The following is a 25,432-nucleotide window of genomic DNA, read 5'->3' on the forward strand; positions in this document are numbered from 1 at the left end:
GTAAAAATTAGATTACAAAAATGTGGCTTACTCATTCACAACAGCCAAGACATGTATAACCTAAGCGTCCATCAATGGATGAATGAATAAAGATGTGATACACACACACACACACACACACACACACGATGAAATATTATTCATCCATAAGAAAAAAGGACATCCTGCTATTTGCAACAACATAATGGACCTTGAGGACACTATGCTAAGTAAAATAAGTTAGAAAGAGAGAGAGAAATACTGCATGATATCACTTACACGAGGAATCTGGAGAAAAAAAAAAGTCAAACTCACAGGAACAAGTAGGAAAGTGGTTCACAGGGGTTGGGGGCTAAAAGGGTACAAACTTTCAGCTATAAGATAATAAAGTCTGAGGATCTAATGTATAACACGGTGACCACAGTTGATAGTACTGTACTATATAACTGAAATTTATTAAGAGAGTAGAACTTAAATGTTTTCATCAAAAAAGAAAAAATATAAATACGTGAGGTGATGGATGTGTTAATTTAACTAGATGGGAGGAATCCTTTCACAATGTATACATACATCAAATCATCATGATGTATACTTTAAATACCTTAAAATTTTATTAGTTAATTATATCTCAATAAACCTTAAAAAAATCTGTCTTATTTTTTAATTAAAGCACACCATAAGATTTCCTATGGTTTAAAAAAAAATCAAAAGTCTGCTCAAAGACTTACTTTCTTACAAACATGACCTAATTCTAGAATTCCAAAAAACAAAATAGAAAATTCTCAAGATTACACTTCCATTTTAAAAAGTAATGCGTATGTTCTACAACAAAACAGGTTGAGACACAACACTGAGGTCCTGAAATGTTCCAAGGAAGTGATATAAAAGATAGCTCTTAGTTAAATGTTATATAACCATGTCAATACAAAAATCATGTTATTACAGCAGTTAAATACATCAATAGCGTAAGAGTATAATACTTAACAATACTGAAAATAATACCATTTTAATTTTAATTTTTTCGGCTTCCAATATTTGGTTATCAAAATACATGACCTGGAAAGCTGACATCAATCATTGTGCAACAAAAAATGCACATAATTTAATATCGAATTTTCTTATCTAGTCCCCTTTCATTTGCTTTGTGCTCATAAAAAGAATTAGAAACATTTTTACCAGATATCTTCCTTCTACGACAACAAATCTATTTTTCCCACGCCTACTTATTGTTTCCTGTGCCAAGTTTCAGTTTCACCTCTGCATTTCTAACACTCATTATACAGTGATGTTTCTAATAAAAAGGACACATTTCAATGGTTTAGTACTGTAGAAATGGAATATCAGGTACAATAAAACATTTTTATACATTTACTAAATGTACCTTCGAGGAAAATCACTAACAGTTCTTACCTTTTAAAAGCAATCTCAATGAAAAGTATGCATTATACAGTATATGTCAAATACAGTTAGGTCAAAAAATATAGAGAGAATACCATACTAAGTGCTATGAGGGCCACCTCCTCAAGGAGTCTACCATTCTCTTAACATTGGAGCGTTTTTACCTGTGGGGCTTAAATGAGTTACATGTGTGTGTGAGATATTTATCTCCTCAGTCCTTGAGGCAGCTGAGCAAGGCGTGGGGTGGCAAGAGCTTCCTGGACACTACCCCTCAGCCACAGCAATCTCTTTTGTATATCACAGTGTGCTATCCAAATATTTTTTATGTGTGTCAAGTTTGAGAAGGTTATATAATACAAATCAAGGCTTTATATACATGCATGCATTCATACATATTTATCTGCACACATACATGTACATAGGCAGTTCCTACTCTGCATGCAGTATGGGATGAGAAAAATTATCACACATAAGCCAAAACTATGGAAGCAATTTTAAAAATCAATGGGAAAAATTACAACTGTTTCATTACCTTTAAGATTTTTTTGGTCAAAACATTATAAATCGCCATCAGTTATAAATGTATAGAGAAATGAAAAAATAGTAAAAAGTAATCTTTATTTAGTATACTGTAAATTAAAAACATTGAGATTTAAAGTGCTATTTCATTATAAAAAACTCATTAAGAGCAGTCTGAATAGTGCTTGTCGCCTTCTCCTGGTACAACTTATGATAGGGAGCAAGCACCTTTTCTATGCTGTGGTGAATGGTCACACTCCTTGGATCAGCTTCCAACATGACAGCCTTTGCGCTTTTAATATCCTGATATATCTCAAAGCGTTCTTTTAATGTAAAATATTATGCCAGTGTCACTTCTTCATCCTTTATGCCACAAGTACTTTCCTCATTTATGTAAGTTCACCTTCACTAAGTTCCTCTTTTGGCATATCTGGTCTCCTGAACTGCACCAGTGTCAACATTTCTACTGTCAGCTATTTCTTCTGTAACTCCATTTATGCTCAATTCAAATTCCACTTCCAGCAGTATCACCTTTTGTTTCTTTGCTGTGCTTTAAATCTTTGTTGGCCAATTCCCTCTTCTGATTATCCACTTCTGTAAAACATCACATGAGTTTATCACTGGGAGACAAGGAGGGAACACAACTACACATTTTGCTTCCTGTGCATCAACTCAGTAACAGGTGCGCAGTGAACAATCACTGACAGACTTTGAAAGAAGTGACATGACTGGTCACTGGTCATGATGTGCGTTTGTTACTTATGTAGTGATTTGTGGACTGAAGAGTCAGCAGTAACGTCTGTACTTTACGCAATTACTCACAGTTAAATACCTTCGTAACTGAAATTTGTGTATATCAGAATTGTGCAAAGGAAGGACTGCCTGTATGTCAACTATACAAAATTGATATATATTAGAGAACTGGAAAGTAGATACAGAACTTGTGATAAGATGACTTCGGGAATTTTCTTTAAGGAATACATCTTAATGTTTTTATGGGGCAAGAGGATAAAAAGAATACTGCAATCTAAAGGAACAGGAGAACATGTTCACAGCAAAGCAGACAAACAAAAAACAAGTATGTTTATTCTACCTGAAAAAGAGACTATAGGACTCTAGTTCAAAATTGCTGAACTAGAGTCCTATAAACCAATATGCTCTTCAGTTAAATAAATGAGATTCTATGTCACTTGTGTCTCGTAAGATATGTTGTATCTGAGTCTCTCAACCATGCACGTAAACTCTACTCTTACTGTCCTCTCCAAAAGATCTAATGCGCTGGTCCCCAACTTTGATTTCTGAGAAAGACTGTCTTAAGTTTCATTGAAATTTTGAGATCATAGGGCTGGGCAGGGAAAACTGACAATGAATGCTTAAGTTAAATGGAGGAGTGGCTAGCAATGGTTGAGTGAGGGAAACACAGGCCACAACTGAGAAAGGACTGCATGGGAAAGAGAATACGAGCACATGGAGATCTTCTGGTTAGGATTTTTAGGTCCCAGTTTCTAAGACACAATGAATCATCTGCCTTAAGTCACAATGATTAACGTTGTTACACACACAGTGCTTCATTTTTGTTATATCTGACCTCCCCCACCTCCCACCAATTTTTCCCTAGCCCTTTTTAGGCTTACAGCAAAGTTATACACACTTAAAAGACTGTGACTAAATTCTGATCCTGCCACAGATGGAGTCTGTATCTATTCGTAAGTTAATCATTCTGAGCTTTATTTTTCTCTTTTATTTACAGCAGCAGTCAACACACATTAAAAACCATTAACTAATAGAAATTGAAGCAGATGAAAATTTTTGAAAAGAATAAAATAACATGCAATATATAATTAACTATGCTTTGTTGTTTTGAAAAATCTTGGCTTAAATTCTATGTGATACCAACTATTTGAAGGATGGCTGCAAAGTTCAATTCATTTTGTTATATAGGTTTTAACAGCTGCCATTGCTAAAAAAAAGTACCCACAATGATACATAGATCCAAATGGAACAAGTGCCTCACTGCTTGGCTTACTAAACCATGACACTGACTGTTTTTAAGGAGAGGACCACCTGTCAATCCACATAATGAGTAATATTAAATTTTTAATTTTTCATACAAAAAATAAATAAGAGTTATAATATATTCTTCCTGCATCCCAATGGTTTGTCTTACATACATCTAGGGACAATAAAAAGAATAAAGTATGTAAATTCTATGGCTTTTTTTCTACCATTTCCCTTCTCCTTGACTTTTACTGTTCCTTCAATCAATTATCCAAGCCAACTTCACTCACTCTAAAAATACTTATTGAGCACCTCTGTGCCACATACTGTTCTAGGTGCTTGGGATATATCAATAAACAAAAGAGACAAAGACAGGCAATAAATATCATGACTAATTAAATTACATAATTTGTTAGTGGCTACCAGAAAAGGGGATTGAGGATATATTTGGAGTCAACAAACCAGAGGAAGAAACATACCCAGAGATGTGAGCCTGGCACTTAGGGCTGCTTCTCTCTTAGGAGTACCTGTTAATCTGGAAAAAGCAACTGAGAAGCTAAGAAATGAACCAGAGCTTTCAATAGTCTCTCAGGATTAGAGGAACAAAAACTGGAGTTCAGGGTCTGTGAATTAGATAAACACAAGTTCTGAGTTGGGATCCTGGCTTGGTGATTCTCTAAAAGGACTCATAGCCTCAGCATACAGTTGTAGTCATGGATAAGATTTGTTATAGCAAAAGGATACAAGCAAAAGGAGAATCACCAAAAGGAAAAGAAGTGTGGGTGAAGTTCAGAGGAAATGAGATGCAATTTTCAAAAGTCCTCTCTTGAGTTTCTATTTGGGATGATGATAAAGCTCTGGAAATGGACAGTGATGATGGCTGAACAACATTGTGAATGTATTTAATACCACTAAATCATACACTAAAAAATGTACAGTAAGTTGTACCATAAAATGGTTTAAATGGTATATTTTATGTTACATATATTTTACAATTAAAAAAAAAAAAAAGAGGCCTTTCGCATTGGAGTCACACAAGATTCACTTAACTCCTCCAACAACATTTTCTTTTTATACCAGAGAAGCTTATCAGAGACTCAGCACTCAAGGTTTTTATTGGGAGCTCATCATGTAGGCACCCTCTGACTAACACATACCAAAATTCTAGACTCTCAGAAGAAAAGCAGATGTTCAGAATAAGCCATATTGTTTATACAAACGGTGTAGGCACAATGAACTCTCCTTATCAGCTAAAGGAAGTTTTATGTCAGTGTAGAAAACTATTTACTAGCTAAGTTCCCAGATACCAGCTGAGGGCCAGACTTGCAAGTAAGCTTTTCCAAAGACTGGCAATGTCACACCATGAATGGCAACATCCTAGCAATAAGGGGGAAACAGATTGGCCTATCTAGGGTCCAAAGTCAAGCTTCAAATCACCTAAATCCCCGTAACTGGATTACAGTGAATCCAGATTGCTAGTGTTGTCAAAAGTAATCCTATCTAGAGGAAGGTAACATTTTAGCTCTTATATTTGCTCTAGAATTTTTCATATACAATATCTGGCCCTTGATAAAGAATATTCTGGCATACAATGAAAAAACATGAATAAAAAAGAAGACAGGAAAACAACATGCCATGGAATGAAGTGTCCCTGTAAAAAGATATGTTGAAGCCCTAACCCCCACTACCTCAGAAGGTGACTTCCTCTGTAAGTAGAATTGTTGTAGATGTAATTAGTTATGATGGGTGGACCTTTAATTCAATATGAATGGTGTACTTATAGGAAGAGGATAGAGACATACAGGAAAAAGATCTCACATGATGATAGAGGCAGAGATGAAAGTGATGCATCTACAAGCCAAGGATGCCAAGGATTGCTGGCAAACACCAGAAGGAAAAAGAGGCAACAAAGGATTCTCTCTTACAGGTTTCAGAAGAAGCATGGCCTTGTGACACCTTCATTTTAAACTTCCAGCCTCCAGAACTGTGAAACAAGAAGTTTCTATTATTTTAAGCCACCCAGTTTGTGGTACTTTGTTATGACAGTGCTAGGAAACTAATGCAAAAAAATAATAGAAAAGACTCACAAATAATCTAGATAACAGAGGTATTAAAGACAGACTTTATAAAGTAATTTTGCCTAATATGCTTAAGACACGATTGAGAATTTCTATAGAAAACTATAATGTATAAAAAAATCAAATGAAAAATCTAGAACCAAAAAATACAATAAATGAAATTGAGGACTCGGGTGATGGGTGAAATAGTATATTAGGGATAGCTGAAGAGAAAATTAGTAAAGTAGAAGAAAATATTGAGACTCATGCATGAAGAGTCAAAAGGAAGGTAAATACAGAAGAGCATGTAAGGGACGTTAAGGATACAGTAAGATGTAACATAATAAAACTGAAATCCCAGAAGAGAGAGAGAGCGAATGGGGAAGAAGTGATGTTTGGTGAGGTAATGACAAGAATTCTCCCAAACTGATAAAGGTCATCAAATCACATATTAAGGAGCAATGTTATAAAATGAACATGTAAAAAGGAATATTTACAAAGAAAACCTAACATAGGCACAATGTACGAAAATTGTGGAAAGGGAGAGAGATAAAATTTAAAGTCTGCCAAAGAAAAGAGACATATTACTTGCAAAAGAGCATAAATCAGATCAACAGCTGACTTTTCAACAGAAACAAAAGAAGCCAGGAAATGTGGGGTGGGGGAGGGATGGATTAGGAGTTTTGGGTTCATAGATGCAAACTATTATACACAGAATGGATAAACAACAAGGTCCTACTGTATAACACAGGGAACTATATTCAATATCCTATGATTAAACCATAATGGAAAAGAACATAAAAAAGAATGTATAGGTATATATGTATAACTGAATCATTTTGCTGTATAGCAGAAATTAACACACACTGTAAATCAACTACACTTCAATTAAAAAAAAGAGCAAACATTGAATTGATAATTAGAAACTTTCAAAAAGAAAACTCTAGGCTTCACAGGTCAATTTTACCAAACATTTAAGTAAGGAATAATACCAATTTTATAGAAATTCTACCAGATAACAGAAAAAGAGGAAATAAATCCCAACTCATTTTATGGCATAAACTTAATCTTAATACCAATACCTCACAAGGAAAATTACAGGCCAGTCTCACTCATAAACACAAATGGCAAAATAAATATTAACAAGCTAAATCTACCAATAAATAAAAAGAGTAATATATCATGAGCAAGATGGAATTATGGCAGGAACACAAGATTGGATTAATATTTTAAAATTAATTAACATGATTCATCACCTTAGTAGGATAAAAGACAAAAGTTATACCATCATATAATCGCAATAAATGCAGAGAAATATCTGATAAATTTTTTTTACCCATTCATGATTAAAATTCTTAAACTAGGCATAGACAGGAACTGCTTTCTTCTAATAAATGCTATCTACAAAAACCCATACGAAATACTAAACAAAATGTCTAATCTTCCCCCTTAAGATTAGACACAGGCAAGGATGCCCATTATTCACCTTCTATTCGAATTCTAGGCAAAGGCAAGGAAAAAAAAAGTATAATGATTGTAAAGAAGAAATAAAATGGTCATTATTTGCAGAGAACATAATTATTTAATTAGAAAATATAAATTACTAGAAAGAATAAATGAGCTTAGCAAAGTTATTAAGATACAATATCAATATACAAAATCAATATGCAAATAAATCCTATATTATCAGTAACAAGCCATAAGAAAATAAAATTTCAGAAATACCATTTATAATAACATAAAAGAATCAATTATCAACAAATACATTTAATAAAAGATGTGAAGATCTCTACAAAGAAAATCATAAAGATATTAATAGAAATTAAAGATATAAATAAATAGAAGAATATCTGAAGTTCACAGATTGAAGGATTTGTTATTGTAAAGCTGTCAGTTTGTTCCACATTGAGTCAATGCACTTCCTAACAAAAATCCCAATCTTCCTGTTGCTGTTGGGAGAAATTAACAAGTTGACTCCCAAATTTGTAAATGCAAAAGGGCCAAGAATAGCCAAGAAATTTTTTTAGAAAAACAAGTTGACATGGAACTCTACTCAATACTCTGTATGGAAAAAGAATCTAAAAAAGAGCAGATATACGTATATGTATAACTGATTCACTTTGCTGTACAGCAGAAACTAACAACATTGTAAATCAACTATACTCCAATAAAAATTAATTAAAAAAAAAAGTTGACAAGATTTACTTTACCAAACAGTAAAAGATTTTATAAAGCTAGAGTAATTAAGACAGTGTTAACTGTCTAGCTAGAGTAATTACTCTAACTAGAGTAATTAAGACATGTACTGCCTCAAGGATAGAGAAATAGGGAGTCCAGATTAGATTCACATATATGATTTACAACACAAGTAACACTGGAGAGCAGCAACAAAGGGTGGTCTTTTCAATAAACAGTGCTGAAAACTGAAAAAAAAGAAATCTTGATATTCCATGCAAAAATAAACACCACATAAACTGTGTACCTAGAAATTAAAAAATAATTTTAAAAAGGCTTCTAGAAGATATTATATTCAGGATGCTGCTGTAAGGAAGATTTGTTAAACTGGGCAAAGAAAGCACTAACCATAAAGGAAATGGCTAAATATTGGTCTATATTAAGTTCAAAAGACACTTTTAAGAGACTGAAAAGGCAAGTCACAAAGTATGAGAAAAATATTTGTAACATTTAAAACCAACAAAGAACTACCAAACAAACAAAAACTTGACAACAGAAAAAGAGGTTTGAATAGGCAATTCACAAAACTGAACGTCCAAATGATTATTAACATGAAAGTGTCCAACTACATAAATAACCAAGGAAAGGCAAATTAAAACAATAATGAGATATTAATAATACCTACCCACCAGCATGGCTAAAATTAAACTGATAAGGCCAAGTGTGGACAAGGATGAGGAGAAAATGTAACTCTCACAGTGCTAATATAAGCGTAAATTGGTACAATCACTTTGGAAAACTTTTTGGAATTATCTACTGAAGATAAATGTAAGCTTAAACTATGACCCAATAATTTATGACCAAATACTTCCAATCGAAGGTATGTGCCCAACAGCAATATGTACCCATTGCACTAACAGACACTTACAATATGTTCATAGTTGCATTAACATAGAAACAACCTAAACAGGCTCCCAAAGTTAAATGGATAAATAAATGGTGGTAGGGGGCTTCCCTGGTGGCGCAGTGGTTGAGAATCTGCCTGCCGATGCAGGGGACACGGGTTCGAGCCCTGGTCTGGGAAGATCCCGCATGCCGCGGAGCAACTAGGCCGTGAGCCACAACTACTGAGCCTGCGCGTCTGGAGCCTGTGCTCCGCAACAAGAGAGGCCGCAATAGTGAGAGGCCCGCGCACCGCGATGAAGAGTGGCTCCCGCTTGCCGCAACTAGAGAAAGCCCTCGCACAGAAACGAAGACCCAACACAGCTAAAAATAAATAAATTACACAAACAAATAAATAAATATTTATAAATAAATAAATAAATAAATAAATAAATGGTGGTATATTCTTACAAAGGAATATGTCAAAAACAATAAAACTACTGTTATACACACATAAATTTCAAAAACTGTGTTAAGTAAAAGAAGGTATAAACAAAAGAACTTTATAATTCCATTTGTATAGAGCTGGCAAAAACCAAATGATTACATTAGAAGGCAGGACAGTGGTTACCCCTGGAGAAGAGAAGACAGCTATGTTGGGAAGTGGCACAAGGTGGGGTCTTCCCGGGCACTGGCAGTTTTCAACTTCTTGATCTGGGTGCAAATTATAGAGGTGCTGGTTTTGTTATAATTCCTTGAGCTGTACATTTTTTTCACTTTTCTGCATGTATATTATACTTAAAAAGTTGCATATGGAAAAGAAAACATTATCAAATCAAAGATGTATTTTAAAACTGACAATATTTTAGGACAGAAGGAGTACTATGTAGACACTTCTAAAATTATGTGTAAATATAGAGAAGTTACCAGATTTTTTGTTTTTGTCCGCTTTTAATCTTTGGTTAAGAAATCCTTTTTTACTCTTGTATCATAAAGATGATTGTCCATATTTTCATCTAAATTTTAGATTAATAGCTAGTTCTTTCTCAGTACAGAAATACACGAAGTATCACTTCATTATCTTGTGGTATCTATTTTCATCAAGGAGAAGTGTACTTTTAGGGCGTTATATTATGTAATCATTGGAAGAAAAAGGATTTGTGCATATAGTCCCTGAGGTAAATCGAACAAAACATTATTATTATTATTATTTTTTTGGCTGTGCCGCGTGGCTTGTGGAATCTTAGTTCCCTGACCAGGGATTGAACCCAGGGCCACAGCAGTGAAAGTGCTCAGTCATAACCACTGGACCACCACGGAATTCCCTGAACAAATTATTATTATGTCCATTACATACAGACAAAAAAGCTGAGGCCCCACGAGCCACAGCTACTGAGCCCATGTGCTACAACTACTGAAGCCCGCATGCCTAGAGCCTGTGCTCCACAAGAGAAGCCACCGCAATGAGAAGCCCGTGCGCTGCAATGAAGGGCAGCCCCCGCTCGCCGCAACCAGAGAAAGCCCGTGTGCAGCAACGAAGACCCAACACAGCCAAAAATTAAATAAATAAATTTATAAAATAAAACCCCTCAAAACTCATAGATGCTGTTAAAATAGCATTTCAAAACATTCACCCCCACATAAAAAACAAAAAACCCAAACAAAGCAAACACAACCATATAGCAATGCAACATAAGTTTCTCACCAAACAGTGAGAAACAGATACCACTGTTTCTGTTGTCAAAGATACCAAATACACCATCCCATTACATTAAAATGAATGCTTATCAGTGGATAGGATTTACCAATGATAAATAGCACATAAGGCAATGACTACTTATGACTTTAAAGAATACAGTAGTCCCCCCTTATCCACAGGTGATATGTTCCAAGACCCCCCCCCCAGTAGATGCCTGAAACTATAGTACCGAACTTTACATATACTGTTTTTTCCTGCACATACATACCTACAATAAAGTTTAATGTATAAATTAGGCACAGTAAGAGATAAACAACAATAACTAATAATAAAACAGAACAATTTTAACCATACTACAACAAAAGTTTTCTGAATGTGGTGTCTCTCTCCCTCACTCTCTCTCAAAATATCTTAACACAGTTAACGCCTTTTCCATTTTAACTAAGTACTTACCTGCACCGTGGCCATTAACTTTTGCAGTTTGAGGTTTGTTTTGCAGTTTGACAGCAAAACAAGCACGAATTTCTTTTTCCTTCACAATTTCACGGATAGAAGATTCGTCTGACCACATATCTTAGCAACCTCAGCATACAACTTTTTTTCTTTCCTCATTAAGTTGAGAACTTTCACCTTTTCACTTAAAGGAAGCAGTTTGCAGTTTCTCTGCAGCATATCTAAATTGCAGCACTTTGGGGTCATTATTAAGGGTTACTTGAACATGCACTGATAACTGAGATGCCACTAAGTGACTAAGGGGTGGGATAAGCTGGACAAAGGGATGATTCACGTCCCAGGCACTACACAGAATGGTGTGAGATTTAAAACATATAAATTGCTTATTTCTGGAATCTTCCATTTAATATTTCAGACCGTGGTTGACTGGTTGAAGGTACTGAAACCACAGAGAGTGAAACTTCAATTAAGGCGAGACTACTGTAGTTTCGATGAAGTAAGCCATGTAGATATAGATGATGGTAGTTTTACCTGTTAAACTGTACATTAAAAAAAAAAACTTAAGTGTTTTAGTCAGGAATGTCTTTTCTGTCAGTACTTTAAAGAGGATTTCAATGTTAAGTTTTTGTTTGGTGCTTTCCTAAAATGGATGTGGTTGGCGATTGCTTTCAAGTAGTTTACACGAGGACTGTTGGTGTGTTTCATGGCAACAGGTCTTTTGGAGGAACATTGAAATTGTGGTTATTGGCTGAAAACTACTACAGTAAACTTCTGGCAGTGTGTATAAAGGGGGACGAAGAGGCTAGGGCCACCAAGTGGTACATTAGCTACTTCCTTTTTGGGTTAAGTAAAGAGAGTGAATCAATGATCTTATTAACACTCTCACGAAATATGAAGACAAAATATTGATTAACCAAAATATGGAAAAAGTTTTCAAGTGAGTAACCTTTTTTTGATTAAGCAAGAAAAGCACACTTATAACACTTATGGCATACCAGGAATTATGCTAAGCACTATGAGAACATAAAGTTTCATCAGACTCTGACCTTAAACTACTTATTGTCTATGGAGAAATAGGATAGGCTTAAAAAACAACAATTAAGTAGAAAGCAACAAATCATAAAAGTGGTAAAAAAAAAAAAGAAGAATGCATTGAGAGCTCAAAGGAAGGAAATTACGTCATGGAGGGGCAGCTTGAGATAGGTGGCATGAGACGTATGGGATGAATAGAGAAGCACAGGATTAATCATTCAAATGAAACAGAACAGTATCAACAATGATTAGCAAGTAATCCTTCATGTGAAGTATGTTAACTGTACATGAACACAGCCAACACAAATTAAGACCCTGCCTGACTACCCCCCCCAACAAAAAACTAAAACAGAAACAAAGTAAAAAACTATTTCATCAAGATAATATTTGAGGTTTAAAAAACAATGTCATTATAATTTTAAGAAAATTTCAAAATATATATTTTAAAGCCAATTAAATAGTACTTTAAAAAAAAGCTTGTTACAAAACACGTCTATATTTTTAGTTACACTCCTAAATAAAATAAGTATTTTAAAAATACAATGATTACATTGGCATTCATGTACAACTAATAAGGGAATAAGAGAGAAATTAAAACATTTGATAATCACTACTCCCACCCTGCCATTTAACTCTTGAGTAGGAATGGTGTTTTAATAGAAAGAAATATTAATATATCAGAAAACTGAAAATTAAAAGTAGAGAATGGAAGTATCTATAAATGAATTGAACTGTATATATTTACAAGGGAATTTAAAAGGAGAGCAGGGCTTCCCTGGTGGCGCAGTGGTTGAGAGTCCGCCTGCTGATACAGGGGACACGGGCTCATGCCCCGGTCTGGGAAGATCCCACATGCTGCGGAGCGGCTAGGCCCGTGAGCCATGGCCGCTGAGCCTGCGCGTCCGGAGCCTGTGCTCCGCAACGGGAGAGGCCACAACAGTGAGAGGCCCGCGTACCGCAAAAAAAAAAAAAAGAGAGCAAAGCCTCTTGCATAACTTACCAACATAAAATGAGCAGTTGGAATGCAATAAACTTTCAGTCCATAAGCGACAAAGTTCACTTTCAGTCAGAGCTTCAACTCCATAACAAGCTTGATACTCCACTTTTGGTAGTACGTAAACTGGAAATTGCTGCAATCCAAGGTTATACTCTTATAAAGCTCCATTAATTTACTATTAACAGTAAATACATTTGCCTATATAATTTTGCCACTTTCAAAACACTTTCAGGTAATCTTATTTCATCCTTTCAAATACAGTAGGATTCAAACAGAAAGATGGATAGAACCCTTAGTAGATGTGGCTAAGTGGTGGATAAATAAGAGATCGTGAACCAGAGGCTGCCCGCCCCCCGACAACCAAAATCAACATACCTCTCCACACATGCACATATTTTATTTCTGTCACAGAACGTGACCGACAGAATCCTTGGAACAAAGCCTCTGATACATAATGGCCCAAGGTTCAAAGCTAGAAGCTGGGAAGCCATGACTGTAATACATACTAATAATTCTCAAGAGGGTAAAAAAAAGTAGGACTTTTTTGCCCCTTTAAAGCATTAGTCACATTGTCTCAGGCTTAAATACTGTGTTTTTATTCTATGAATGTATGAGCACTAACACCTACATTAATATCTGTGAATGTTGCTATCTTCATTAATACAAAAGGCTTTATTCCAGACACTAAGTACTTGGCAAATTAGCCATTTAGCGTTTATTGGTCAGCACACTAAAGAGATTAAGCAAAATGACTATACCCTCTACTAGGCTAAAGGAGGATATGTAAGGAAATACATGCTTGTAAAATAACACAGTGCTAGTCATGTTCCCTGTGCTCATATTACCTCATTTGAGTCAAAGAAAATTCTAATCTTAATAGCAGTCTCTTCACTTCCAGCTGCAGAAGGAGAAACATATGATTTAAGGAACTTAAAGTGATATAACTGGTTAGTACTTCTGAAATTATACTAAGCTGTATTTCACTTTTATACCTGTAAATATTTCATAAATGTTTCAGAATTACTGATTTTCATAAAGTAGCAAATTTAGTGGGCTTATTAGCACAATGGTGGTGTTAAGAACAATTCAAATCCAGTAAAATTTCTGTTAACAATTAACTTTGGTTCATTATTACCTTTGAATGTTGTAAAACTCTACAGCAGTGCTTCTTAAATTTCAGTGTGTGTGAATAACCATTTTAAAATAAATGCACAATCTGAGGTGAAAAACAAGGCTTTACATGTTTAACAAGCTGTTGTTCCAGGGGCCAAACTTTGAGTAGTAAGGTCCCTACAGTGTCTTCTTAATTAAAAAAAAAAACATTATGATTAGGACAATTTCATTGCTAAAAGCACTTAATTGTATAATAATTTTTCAGCAACAGGTAATCTGCATTTATGGCTGCTCATAGTTGCCAATAGAAGCCAGAGATAAAGAAATGAAGGCCCAGAGGGCTAAGATATTTGCTCAAGGAGAGAGAACCAGTTTACAGCAGGGTCAGAAAAAGAATAATTGATAAAGATCCCCTTTTGGATCATGAACAGGTAATAGAATTAATTCAAGATTTCTCTTCAAATTAAAAATATTACTCTTTCTGAAGAAAGTACTCTGGGGGATTTTCTTTGATAATACTGTCATATCTATAAAACTAAATCCTGAACCTGGTATTAATTTCCATATGTATTCTACTGCCATCTCCAGGAAACCAAGGGAAAGAAAAGTCTGAATATTTGATCTCAGTATTCCAAAATTAAAGTGAAACTTTAAGTACAAAGTTTTCAAATTATAAAAATTAAATTTACTATTTCCTTTATCCCTTATTGGTCACTCCTATTCTAAATGAAAGCTTCTTTTGGTTCTCTGTCTTCCAATTTCTTACATAAACCTTCCAAACGTTTACATACATTCCTAAATAAATATTTCAAAGCTAGTATCCTGTCAGTAATCCCAATAGGTACATTCTGTTCTTTCCTAATATTCAAGCACCTTCAGGATCCTTTTTTTCTGGCCCGAGATTGCCAATATAAACTTTAATATAACTGGATCTAAATTTTTGAGTCACTTTAGAATATAGCTCTTAGGAAATTTGGTTAACTGAGACAGACAATAACATAATATTAAATCATTCAAAGGTACGTGGTCTGGATTTCATAATTATATGTAGAACTCAGTAAGTTCTAGCTTCATCTTGTGTTCCAAATTAGCCCTTTTTATTTCATGTCATCATTTGAGACTGGCTGCTGCTTTAAGTTCTCCTCTGTCATGTAGCTCTTATTAAGCAGAATTTTGATGAGAAGGGATAAATGATATTGGAAAGTAAAATCTCAGCTACAATAACACAGAATTGAAGAACCAAAGGAAAAAAGAGATGAGGTTCTTGCAGAGCAGAGGTTGAAGAGACTTCCGAGTATTTTAAAGCTTTACCTAAACAAGTTGGTTTTTAAGAAGGAAATGTTAATGAAGATGCATTCTTACCTAACTAGGGTTTAAACACTACCTTCAAAATTTCTCAGGTAGTGCTTCAACTTCCCTTCCTTAACAACACCCTCCTCTCTCCTCATGCCTCAGTTTTTCTCATTTATTCAATACCTATTTATTGAGTATCTATGGAATAAAACATTTGAGAGAAACAGAGATGAATAGGAGATGATTCCAAAGGGAATACATTCTACAAAGGAATTTAAACCACGTGTACTAAACTATTACATATAATGATAGGTATAATATGATAAGCATTCACTGAAAATTTTTAAATTTTACTCCGGGTTTGACATGTCAGAAATAGAAGGCTCCTATTTAGCTAATCTTTGGGGCTTGACTTTTTTGATATATTTTGATGAAGAGTGAATTCTCTCCTGTAAGGTTTTATCTTAATATTTACAAATTTCACTTTAGTCAAGTGAATGACAATGTCCTTAACAGGTTGTCTCTTTCAACAATTAAACCAGTGTCCAAAAATATCCCTAGGCTATTCTTACTTAAGACATCCTGGCCATCAATAATTTCTAAGTGCTGTAAGCTGGCAGATCAATACAGAGTGGTATGGGCTCACAGGGTAGAAAATGAAAGAAATGAGGTTAGTCCCCAAATAAATCAGATAGCAAATATGAATTAATGAAATAAAACCTTGAAAATACAGTCCATAGCACTGACACTATATGTATTCAAGATATGCATGCTATGGCCATTAAATACAGATGAGACAGGAAAAAATCGGCAAATAAAGCAAAATCTTTTAATACAGGGAATATTTGTATTTATCTAGGAGGAGACTAAAATCACACCTACAGCATTTCGTCATTCCTGACATTCTCTTATAAAAAACACTCCCCCATATATTTAATTCAAAACCAGTTGGTTTCTATAATTTCAAGTCTGAACCAGTGATGAAATACCAAATTACAAGAATTAGAAATTTAAAATTTTATTCACAGTCTTCCTTCTAAGAACAAAAGTATCATCAAGCAAAAGATCCACTAGGTCCACTGGATTTTGGTGGACAACGTATACATCCTTGATCCTGATGGATTAGCCTTAGAGGTTTTTCATGACAGACCCTCACACTATTGCTATTAGCAGCTCAGAAAGGTTGGCACTTCTTTTTCTTTTCTTCTTCTTCTTTAAAAAATTTTTTTCCAGTTATACCTTAATATGGTAAAGTAGTAGTCAGGGACTTGATCCATAAGGGTCAATGCTGGAACATCACTGTTCCTGAGTCACCTGTTCCCTAATCCAAAACACTGACATTCTAAAGTGGTCACTGAGGCTTCTTATTGGGTGGTAGGTTAAATAGCAAGAAACAGAGACATCAAAAAAGGAAGGAACGGACTTCCCTGGTGGTCCAGTGGTTAAGACTCCAGCTTCCAATACAGGGGACGTGGCTTCGATCCCTGGTCAGGGAACTAAGAACCCACATGCCACACAGTGTGGCCAATAAATAAATAAATAAAATTTTTTAAATTAAAAAAAAAGGAAGAAAGGGAGGGAGGGAGGAAGAAAGGAGGGAAGGAAGAAAGGAAAGAGGGAGGAAGGAAGGAAAAGTGAACTATGATATAATGGATACAACTGAAAAAAAATCTCTTAAGAAAAACTTAAAGAGACTTCACTATTTCTTACGTAATCAATTATACCATAAAAGCTCCTCTTTATTTACCTGAATTCAGTGGTTACACACACAAAAATCAAATTAATCTGAAAGAGAGCTTAAAATATCAAATATAGCAAACTGCCGAAAGAACAAATTACTCAAATTGTAGCAAAAACTTTTTTAACTGAGGGAAATATTTATATCAAATCCCAGAAGAAACAATAGGGGAAAAAGAAAGGAAGACATTTGGTTTTCTAACGGTCCTGGGAAGACATTTAAAATGTGTATGAAAGCCCACCTTTCAAAATGTGAACTTCTAAAATGACTCAAAAAGGTTCCCAAAGTAAGAAAGAAAGAGGTTAATATGTCATAAAGGAAATCCAAATTCACAGAGAAAGCTGGAACATATGTGCCAGTCTAGGTCATATCTATAATGGTGCCGTTTTTCACAAAGTTTATATATTCCATGCAAGAATGTTACTGGAACTCATGACTATTACATTGAACTAAACACTTTATTTTATTAAAAGTGTTTTCAGAATTTTACTAAAAAAACTCAACCTGAAAAAATACTCTAAGACTGATCAACAATTTAAAATTAAACTTCATAAGAATAGCATGTTAAATATTTGCTTATCATCTACTTATGCTACCACACCCTAACTCCCCAGGTAACAACTTACTCTTCTGATTTTCTTTCGTTTTTTAGAACGTGGTCTGGTCTCTATCCTCTGGACACTGCATCGCACAAGTAACAACAGGTCTTGTAGGCTAAACAGCTTGTAAACAAAATTTCCTTCCTGAGGAGCCACATATTCTGATGTATCTTCAACATAGTCCTGAAGTTCATATGGCAACCCTTTAAAAATAATTTTATTTGTCATTTTTATTTTAAAATACATTTAGCCCTTTATCCATCATAATCCAAGATAAAACAATTCAACTATCAACCTTCTGTTTCCTCTGAGTTGACCATTACACTATTACCATTTCTGTTTACTTTTACTGGAACTTCAGCAAGAGCTGAAATCAAAGCTTTAGGGTTCTCTTCCTTTTACCTTCTACCTTCACTAACCCTAGGCAAAGTATAAATCTGTGAGACAACATATGAAGAAAAAAAAAGTTTAAAAAAGTAGTGTTATTCATAATCGAGGCAGAGTTGAGGTGCAGCCTTACATCTATTTCACAAATGAAAAAGTACAAAACTACAGTCTAAACACCAAGAATAAGTAAATTTAGACTAATAAATATTTATCATTATTTTTGATGGACTTTCCCTTCATCGGTTCAGCAAACCACATTATCTATAGCTTAGCAGCCATCGTAAATGCTGGATAAACATAGGTTAAAAAAATCCATACAACTGTGGGTACATCGTTAGAGTGAAAGTTTTGAAAGCTGAAATACTGATCAGTAGATTGGAAAATGAACTCTCAATGACTATATAAAGATCATAAACATATTATAACAAAGAGAAAGTAGGGGAAAGAGGGGGAAAAAAACCTAAGGATAAGGAACAAGCAAAACAGTTAATATAAAATTCTTTATAAATATTTACGTACGTCCTTTTGGCTTCTGAAATGCAGAAGGCCATATGGATTTTGGCCAACTAGAGGCATCTGAAGTAGCAGAGGGTTGCTCAGAACTAGAATGTTGTTTAGAATTTTCTGAATTCATCAACGGCATTTCAGGTATTTTTCTGGAAATTGGTTTTAAGAGTTCATCCTGCATTTTTAAAATTTCTCCAACTGGATCAAATTTTTTATACACTCGTTTGATAGGTTTTTTTAAAACACATGACTCTTCAGGACTACAAGTAGTATTAGTCTGGTTTCCTACAGAAGCCTGTCCTGAGGAAGAATTTAGGCTAGCTGGTTTAGAACTTAAATTAGAACCCATATCAGCGGTCTTTCCATTACTATTATTTTGACACTCTGTATCAATGATTAAACAGTCTTCATCTGTATCACTATGGCAAAGAATTACATCTCCAGTTTTAGCTGCTTCTGATGTAACAGGCTTTTCCTTTGAATTATTGTCTGTGTTCTCTGGAACATTCACTGTTTCATCAACACACTCCATATCAGAAGCCATATCATTTTTATTAGAGGTTTCAATTTCTGAAGAACTTTCTAATTGTAAGGCATCAGATGTTTTCAAGTCACTATCTTGTACCAAAGACTTCTCAGAATTTGATACATTTTCACCACAGGGGATAAATCCCTGATCATCTTTATTTTTGCACTCTTCAGGGCCATTGTCCATACCAGTCACCAGCTGTTTCTCCTTCTGCAGCTGTTCCATCAGAATCTGAGATAAACTTCTAGAATGAGCAGTAATGTCTGGTGCAGTTGGTGCCTCAGATGTGATTGCTATGCTGGGGGCTGTGGGCATATCTGTCACGTTCGGTACTATGGAAGTACTTGCTGGACTCGGTGACTTTGATGGTTTGGTGGTGGTTACTCCAAAAGTTTCAAGTTCTGTGACGTCATCATCAAAATCCAGATCCAAATTTTCATGGGTCTCAATTTTTCGGCACTCATTAACTTCGTAAGACATCTTAAGAAAATATATTGGCAAACTATTAGCAAAAATTCCAGGCCACCCCTCACCCATCAACGTCCCATCACAAACATAGTTCATACTCTTTAAAAGCAGAAAGAAAAGTCTAATGGCTTTGAAAGGTTCTTGCTTTGACAAACTACTACCAACTAATTTATTTAACCTTACCTTCCCATTGAAATGTTGATGAAACACAGAAAAATTTGCCAAGTTGCAATACCACAGGAAATGGGGAATACTTGTGAACTACCACATCTCAAGAGGTATTTCCACTGATCAAAAACAGACAGGACCACAAAGAAGAAATGTAAGGCCAAATAGGAAGGCAGAAGGTCTTCATTCATACCCACTTTATACACTCTTGCAGAGACTTAGCTGACCAGGAGGAAAGCGTAAGGAAGCTGCTCTCTAATGCAACTGGGGAAGTGTCAACAGCCTCTCACATCAATCAGTGACTTTCTTTATACATCTACTCAGGGAAAACAACTCTCAGTAATACGAGGAGAAATGGATCGGAAGTGGTTTTATTGTATTCTGGGACATGAAGCCACCGAGGTTATAGTTCTTCATGTACTGTGTGGGTAATGGAAGAACTACAGACAGTTCTAATTTATTCAGGAATAAATTATCTTCTCCCCAGGTAGCAACATCTCTCCTCAGTCTGGCAGAGCACTTTAGATAAATACCATGGAATTGCATTACAGTTTAGGATTTGAGAGAAAAATATTCTGACAGCCTCAGGTAGTGAGTAAGAAAGATCTACCTGTGTAAATTCCTTTACCTCTCTCAAACTCAATTTCCTCATCTCTGAAATAGGGATAATAGGGTTATCCTCTTGGGTTTGTTCTAAGGATTAAATGAGAAATTATATATAGAAAGTTTCTTGGCATAGTCCTTGTACATAGTAAGTAGTTTCTCAGCAAACGGTAGCACTTACTAAAATAAAAAGACTACCTACCATATTTAGTCAAAAAATAAAATTAAACTATATGCTGTTTACATGAGGCATTCTTACACAAAACGGTTCAAAACAAAACAATGGGACATGACATCAAGAAATAAAGAAAGAAGGACTAGCAATATTAAGTGTTAGAGAGAAGTCAATGCAAAAAGCATTAGATAGAAAAAGGAATCCTATGTTGAAAAAGATGCAATCCATGATGAATAGATAACGAACTGTGATATGTCAAATAACAACATCAAAATTGTCAAAACTGAAAAATAAAAGGAAAATTTGACAGAAACACAACTGTACTTGGTCATTGATACACTGTCTCTTAGTAAAGATAAGGAGGTAGAAAGTATGAATAATATTTAATGACTGAAACAAAGATACATGAATGACTGAAAACATACATATAGACTGCAAAGATATACCTTTTCCCTCCCAAGGATCGAAGGGGCATTTCCAAAGATGGACTATAAATTAATATACAAAGAAAACATCAATATAGTATAAAGCAGAATCTGTTAAGGTCTGACACTCTGTTTAGAAGAAAATAAAATTAGAAATCATTAAGAAAAAAGTAAACAAACAATAATAAACCCAAGACTTGGAAATTTAAAAACTCTCCAAATTATTGGATAAAAGAAGAAATTAAAATGATAATTACAGAATACCTAAAAAGCAATAAAAATGAGAATGCTGGACATTAAAAATCTGAAGCATCCTTCATAGCCTTTTCAAGAAATAGGAAAAGAATAATATAATCACAATAATAAAATGAAGAAATTTCATAAATATAAGACCAAAATTAATGAATTGAGAAACAATGTTCTCAACCCCTGACAGAACAAATTTGGATAAAGTAAAAACAGCAGTTTATCTGTAAATATTTTAGTATGTGGTTATAAAATGATTCTTCTGTAAAACATATTAATTATATCAATAAATTAACACTTCCTTAATGGCTGGAAATATCTAATCACTGTTAAAATTTCCTAGTCTGATAAATTTCTTTTTACAATTGTTTATTGGAATCAGGATCCAACCAACATCCCTACACTGCATTTGGTTGATGTCTCTCAAATTTATTTGTCAAATGCCTCTCCCCCATACTCTGCCAACTCCCATATCCACCAGGTATTTGTAGAAGAAACTAGATCAGTTATCCTATAAAATTTTCCATATTCTGGATTTTGCATCCCCATGATATCATTTAACACACTCTTCCCCTACATTTCCTATTAAAATGATCTAGTAGCTTGATCAGATTCAGGCACATTTAAAAAAATCTGAACATGTTATATGTGTTACTGTGTACCTCCCACTTCAATCAGGAGGCTAATGTCGTCTAGTTATCTTTCTTCTTGTGATATTACAACTGTTCTGTTGATTCATCAAGGGTCAACAAACTAATCTAGCCATTAAAATTCCTTGTTAATCTTCTAATGCTTTTAGCAGTCATTGATGATGATCACTGCCCTAGATTCACTATTTCATTCGGAACTGCAAAATGGTAACAGTCACATTTCATCATCACCTGAAATACAGTTTGTACTGGAAAAGTAAGACAAATACTTGAATTTTAAAAAATCAGTTTTCCAAATAAAAAATCAGAATTCAAAAATCAGTTTTCAGACTTGATACACTAGCACCCTCCAAAGGTGACTAATACTTTTTAAAAAAGATATTATTATGAATTCATGGATTTTAACTATTTCATATGTTTCCATCCACTGCAGTTATTCTTTGTCATGGTCAAACTGACACACTCTGGCCAATGGGAAACCCTTCAAGTTGGCACTGTCATCTTTTGTATATAATTCCAATATTATTATAAGGTTTTTACTTAAGTCCTTTGATTGGCATTTGTATTTCTTATGCTAAAATTCTTAGTTTCTAATATAAATATAAGTACTTATTTGTTTTATCATACTACCTAATGTGTTCAAAATAACAACAGCAATATCATTACTAATAATATGATTACTAAATGCAGTTTAAGATTTTTTGGCAATTCTTTTTGAACTTAGGATATAAATCTTTAAGGATGTATAGACACAATTCTCTGAGTGACCATTTTCACTTAAACAATATATCTTGGATATCACACTACAGTTGCATACCTAGAGCTTTCTGATTCTTTTTATAGGCATAACTTGGAGACATTGTGTATTTGGTTCCAAACCACAATAAAGCAAATACTACAAAAAAGTGAGTCACACAAATTTTTTTGGTTTCCCAGTACATATAAAGATATGTTTACAGTACAGTCTATTAAGTGTGCAATAGCATTATGTCTTTAAAAATGTACATGTCTTAAGAAAAATACTTTACTACTAAAAAGCACTAACAATCATCTGAGCCTTCAGCAAGTTGTAATAGTAACATCAAAAACTCAGTGATCACAGATCACCATAACAAATATGATTAAGTTTGAAATACTGTAAGAATTACCAAAATGTGACACAGTGACATGAAGTGAGCAAATGCTGTTGGAAAAAGGGCAATGACAGACTTGCTTGATGCAGGGTTACCACAAGCCTTCCATTTGTAAAAAAACGCAGCATCTTTGAAGTGCAATAAAGCAATGTGCGATGAAACAAGGTGTGCCTGTAATAGCTGCATAGTATGCTATTGAAGATGTACAGTTTATTTAATAAATACCCTATTAAGGGACATGACGACTGTTTCTAATGAATACCTATAGTTGCAGTGAATACCCTGCACAAATATTTTATTCTTTTCCTAGTGTACTTCTGAGCTACATTTCTAGAAGTGAGATTTCTAGGGCAAAGGATGAACACATTAGTTTTCATCTGTTCTGTGGGTACATCTCTCTTCATTTGACTGTAGAAATGTTATAGCAATTATCTTTTCTTCCTCTAATAACTTTGTAAGAATTTCCATCAACAATCCTCTTCTGTTTCTCATGTTTAATTGAGATGGGCGCACCTGCTTCTGCAGGAGGACAATCCTGTGTGAGAGTGTGCCAGGATAGCTTTCTTAGCTTCATGGCTCTAACCTCATGCTTCACTGTTACCATGATGTATGTATGTATGCATGTAGGTTTGTATGTGTCTGTGTGTGCATATAAAAGCTTTAATACATTCTGATATCTGCTTTCTCTATTTCCCTCTCCCACAATTATCTGAAAACTTATTTTTCCTTTACCTTTAATGTCCTTGTTCTGCTCAATATGAACTTTACCACTGGTGAATTTTCCTGAGCCAAGGCTTTTGTCTTGGAAGGAACTTCAGCTGGTTAGTTTCTAGAGTTCTTAGGACCCAGGTCATCTCAGAACTATTTAAGTTCCCGAGTGCCCCTGCACTCACCTACAAATTAGAGCCCATCCACATTATTTTCACTTTTGTTATTCTTTATTCATTCTTGCATCTTTCACCATCCTCTTTCCATCTGAGATTATTTTCCTTGTGCCTGAAGAACATCCATTAGAGGAGGGCTGCTAGTAGCAAACTCAGTTTTTATTTGAAAATATCTTTTCTTAATTTTTTATTATTTAAGGATATTTCACTGGTTAGAGAATTTTAGTAAGAGGGTTATATTCTCTCAGGAGAATATTTTGTCCCAATGTCTTCTGGCTTCCATCGTTGTTCTTGAGAAGTTACTTGCCAGTCTAACTTTCAGTCCTTTATAGCTAATGTGCCTTTCGTTTCTCTGGTGACTTTTAAGAGTTTTTTCTTTGTCTCCAAGTATGGTTTGGTCCCATTACCTCTTTTACACCTCCCTTTTGGGTGCAAGTACACAAATGTTAGATATTCTAACTACATTCTCTATACCTTTTGCCCTATTCTCCATATTTTTTTTTTGTTGCCTGTTTCATATAGTTATTTCAGACGCATCTGCCAGTTTATTAACTCTCTTATCAGTTTTATCTAATGTGCTAATAACCCCCTTTACAGAATTCTTAACTGTACTTTTGTTTAAAATAAATAAATAAATAAATATTTATTTATTCATTTGGCTGCATTGGGTCTTCATTGCAGGACACAGGCTTCTCTCTAGTTGCGGCGTGTGGGCTTCTCTCTAGTTGTGGCATGCGGGTTTTCTCTCGCTAGCTGTAGCATGCAGGATCCAGGGCGTGTGGGCTCTGTAGTTGTGATGCACAGGCTCCAGAGCATGTGAGCTCTAGTTTGCAGCACGCGGGCTCTCTGGTTGAGGCGCACGAGCTCAGTAGTTGTGGCACCCGGGCTTAGCTGTCCCACGGCATGTGGGATCTTAGTTCCCCGACTACGGATCTAACCCGCATCCCCTGCGTTGCAAGGCATATTCCTTCCAATTAAAGCATGGCTTTAATTTTCTTGCATGCTGTATAATTAAACAGTTGGCTCACAGTTTGTGACTAATAATTCTAGGATCCATTTCTGTGAGTTTATTTCTTTGGTCAGTTTGTCATGGTTGTTGCTCAGAGTATCCAGTACATGAAAAGAAACTTCATTTTTATTTACTCCTCCAGTGTCTAGTTATCTTTAAATGTTTTCCAGATGCTATATTTAAAAACTTATTTGTAGAAATAATTTGAGGCTCAAAATGACATTCTGTTCCTCTAAGAATTATTTTCACTTGCTTTTGCTAGGTATCTAGAGACATTAGCAATCCAAAAGCATCTGAATCCAAGTTCAAGGTCTGA

The 25,432-nt window shown here is 34.8% G+C and overlaps 1 protein-coding gene across 1 annotated transcript in view; it reads right to left on the reverse strand.

Moving 5' to 3' along the window:
- ICE2 (interactor of little elongation complex ELL subunit 2) overlaps positions 1–25,432 on the reverse strand; it is a gene marked incomplete at its 5' end in the record, with an annotated part of 64,166 nt that overhangs the window by 10,694 nt on the left and 28,040 nt on the right. Inside the window, 3 exons of the mRNA XM_079701002.1 lie at positions 13,193–13,322; positions 17,960–18,135; positions 18,839–19,835. Of these exons, the coding sequence (XP_079557128.1) occupies positions 13,193–13,322; positions 17,960–18,135; positions 18,839–19,835 (1,303 nt within the window). The remainder of the gene's footprint in view (positions 1–13,192; positions 13,323–17,959; positions 18,136–18,838; positions 19,836–25,432) is intronic.

The sequence above is a fragment of the Hyperoodon ampullatus genome (genome assembly GCF_949752795.1).
Source record: "Hyperoodon ampullatus genome assembly, chromosome: 3".
Lineage (NCBI taxonomy): Eukaryota > Metazoa > Chordata > Mammalia > Artiodactyla > Ziphiidae > Hyperoodon > Hyperoodon ampullatus.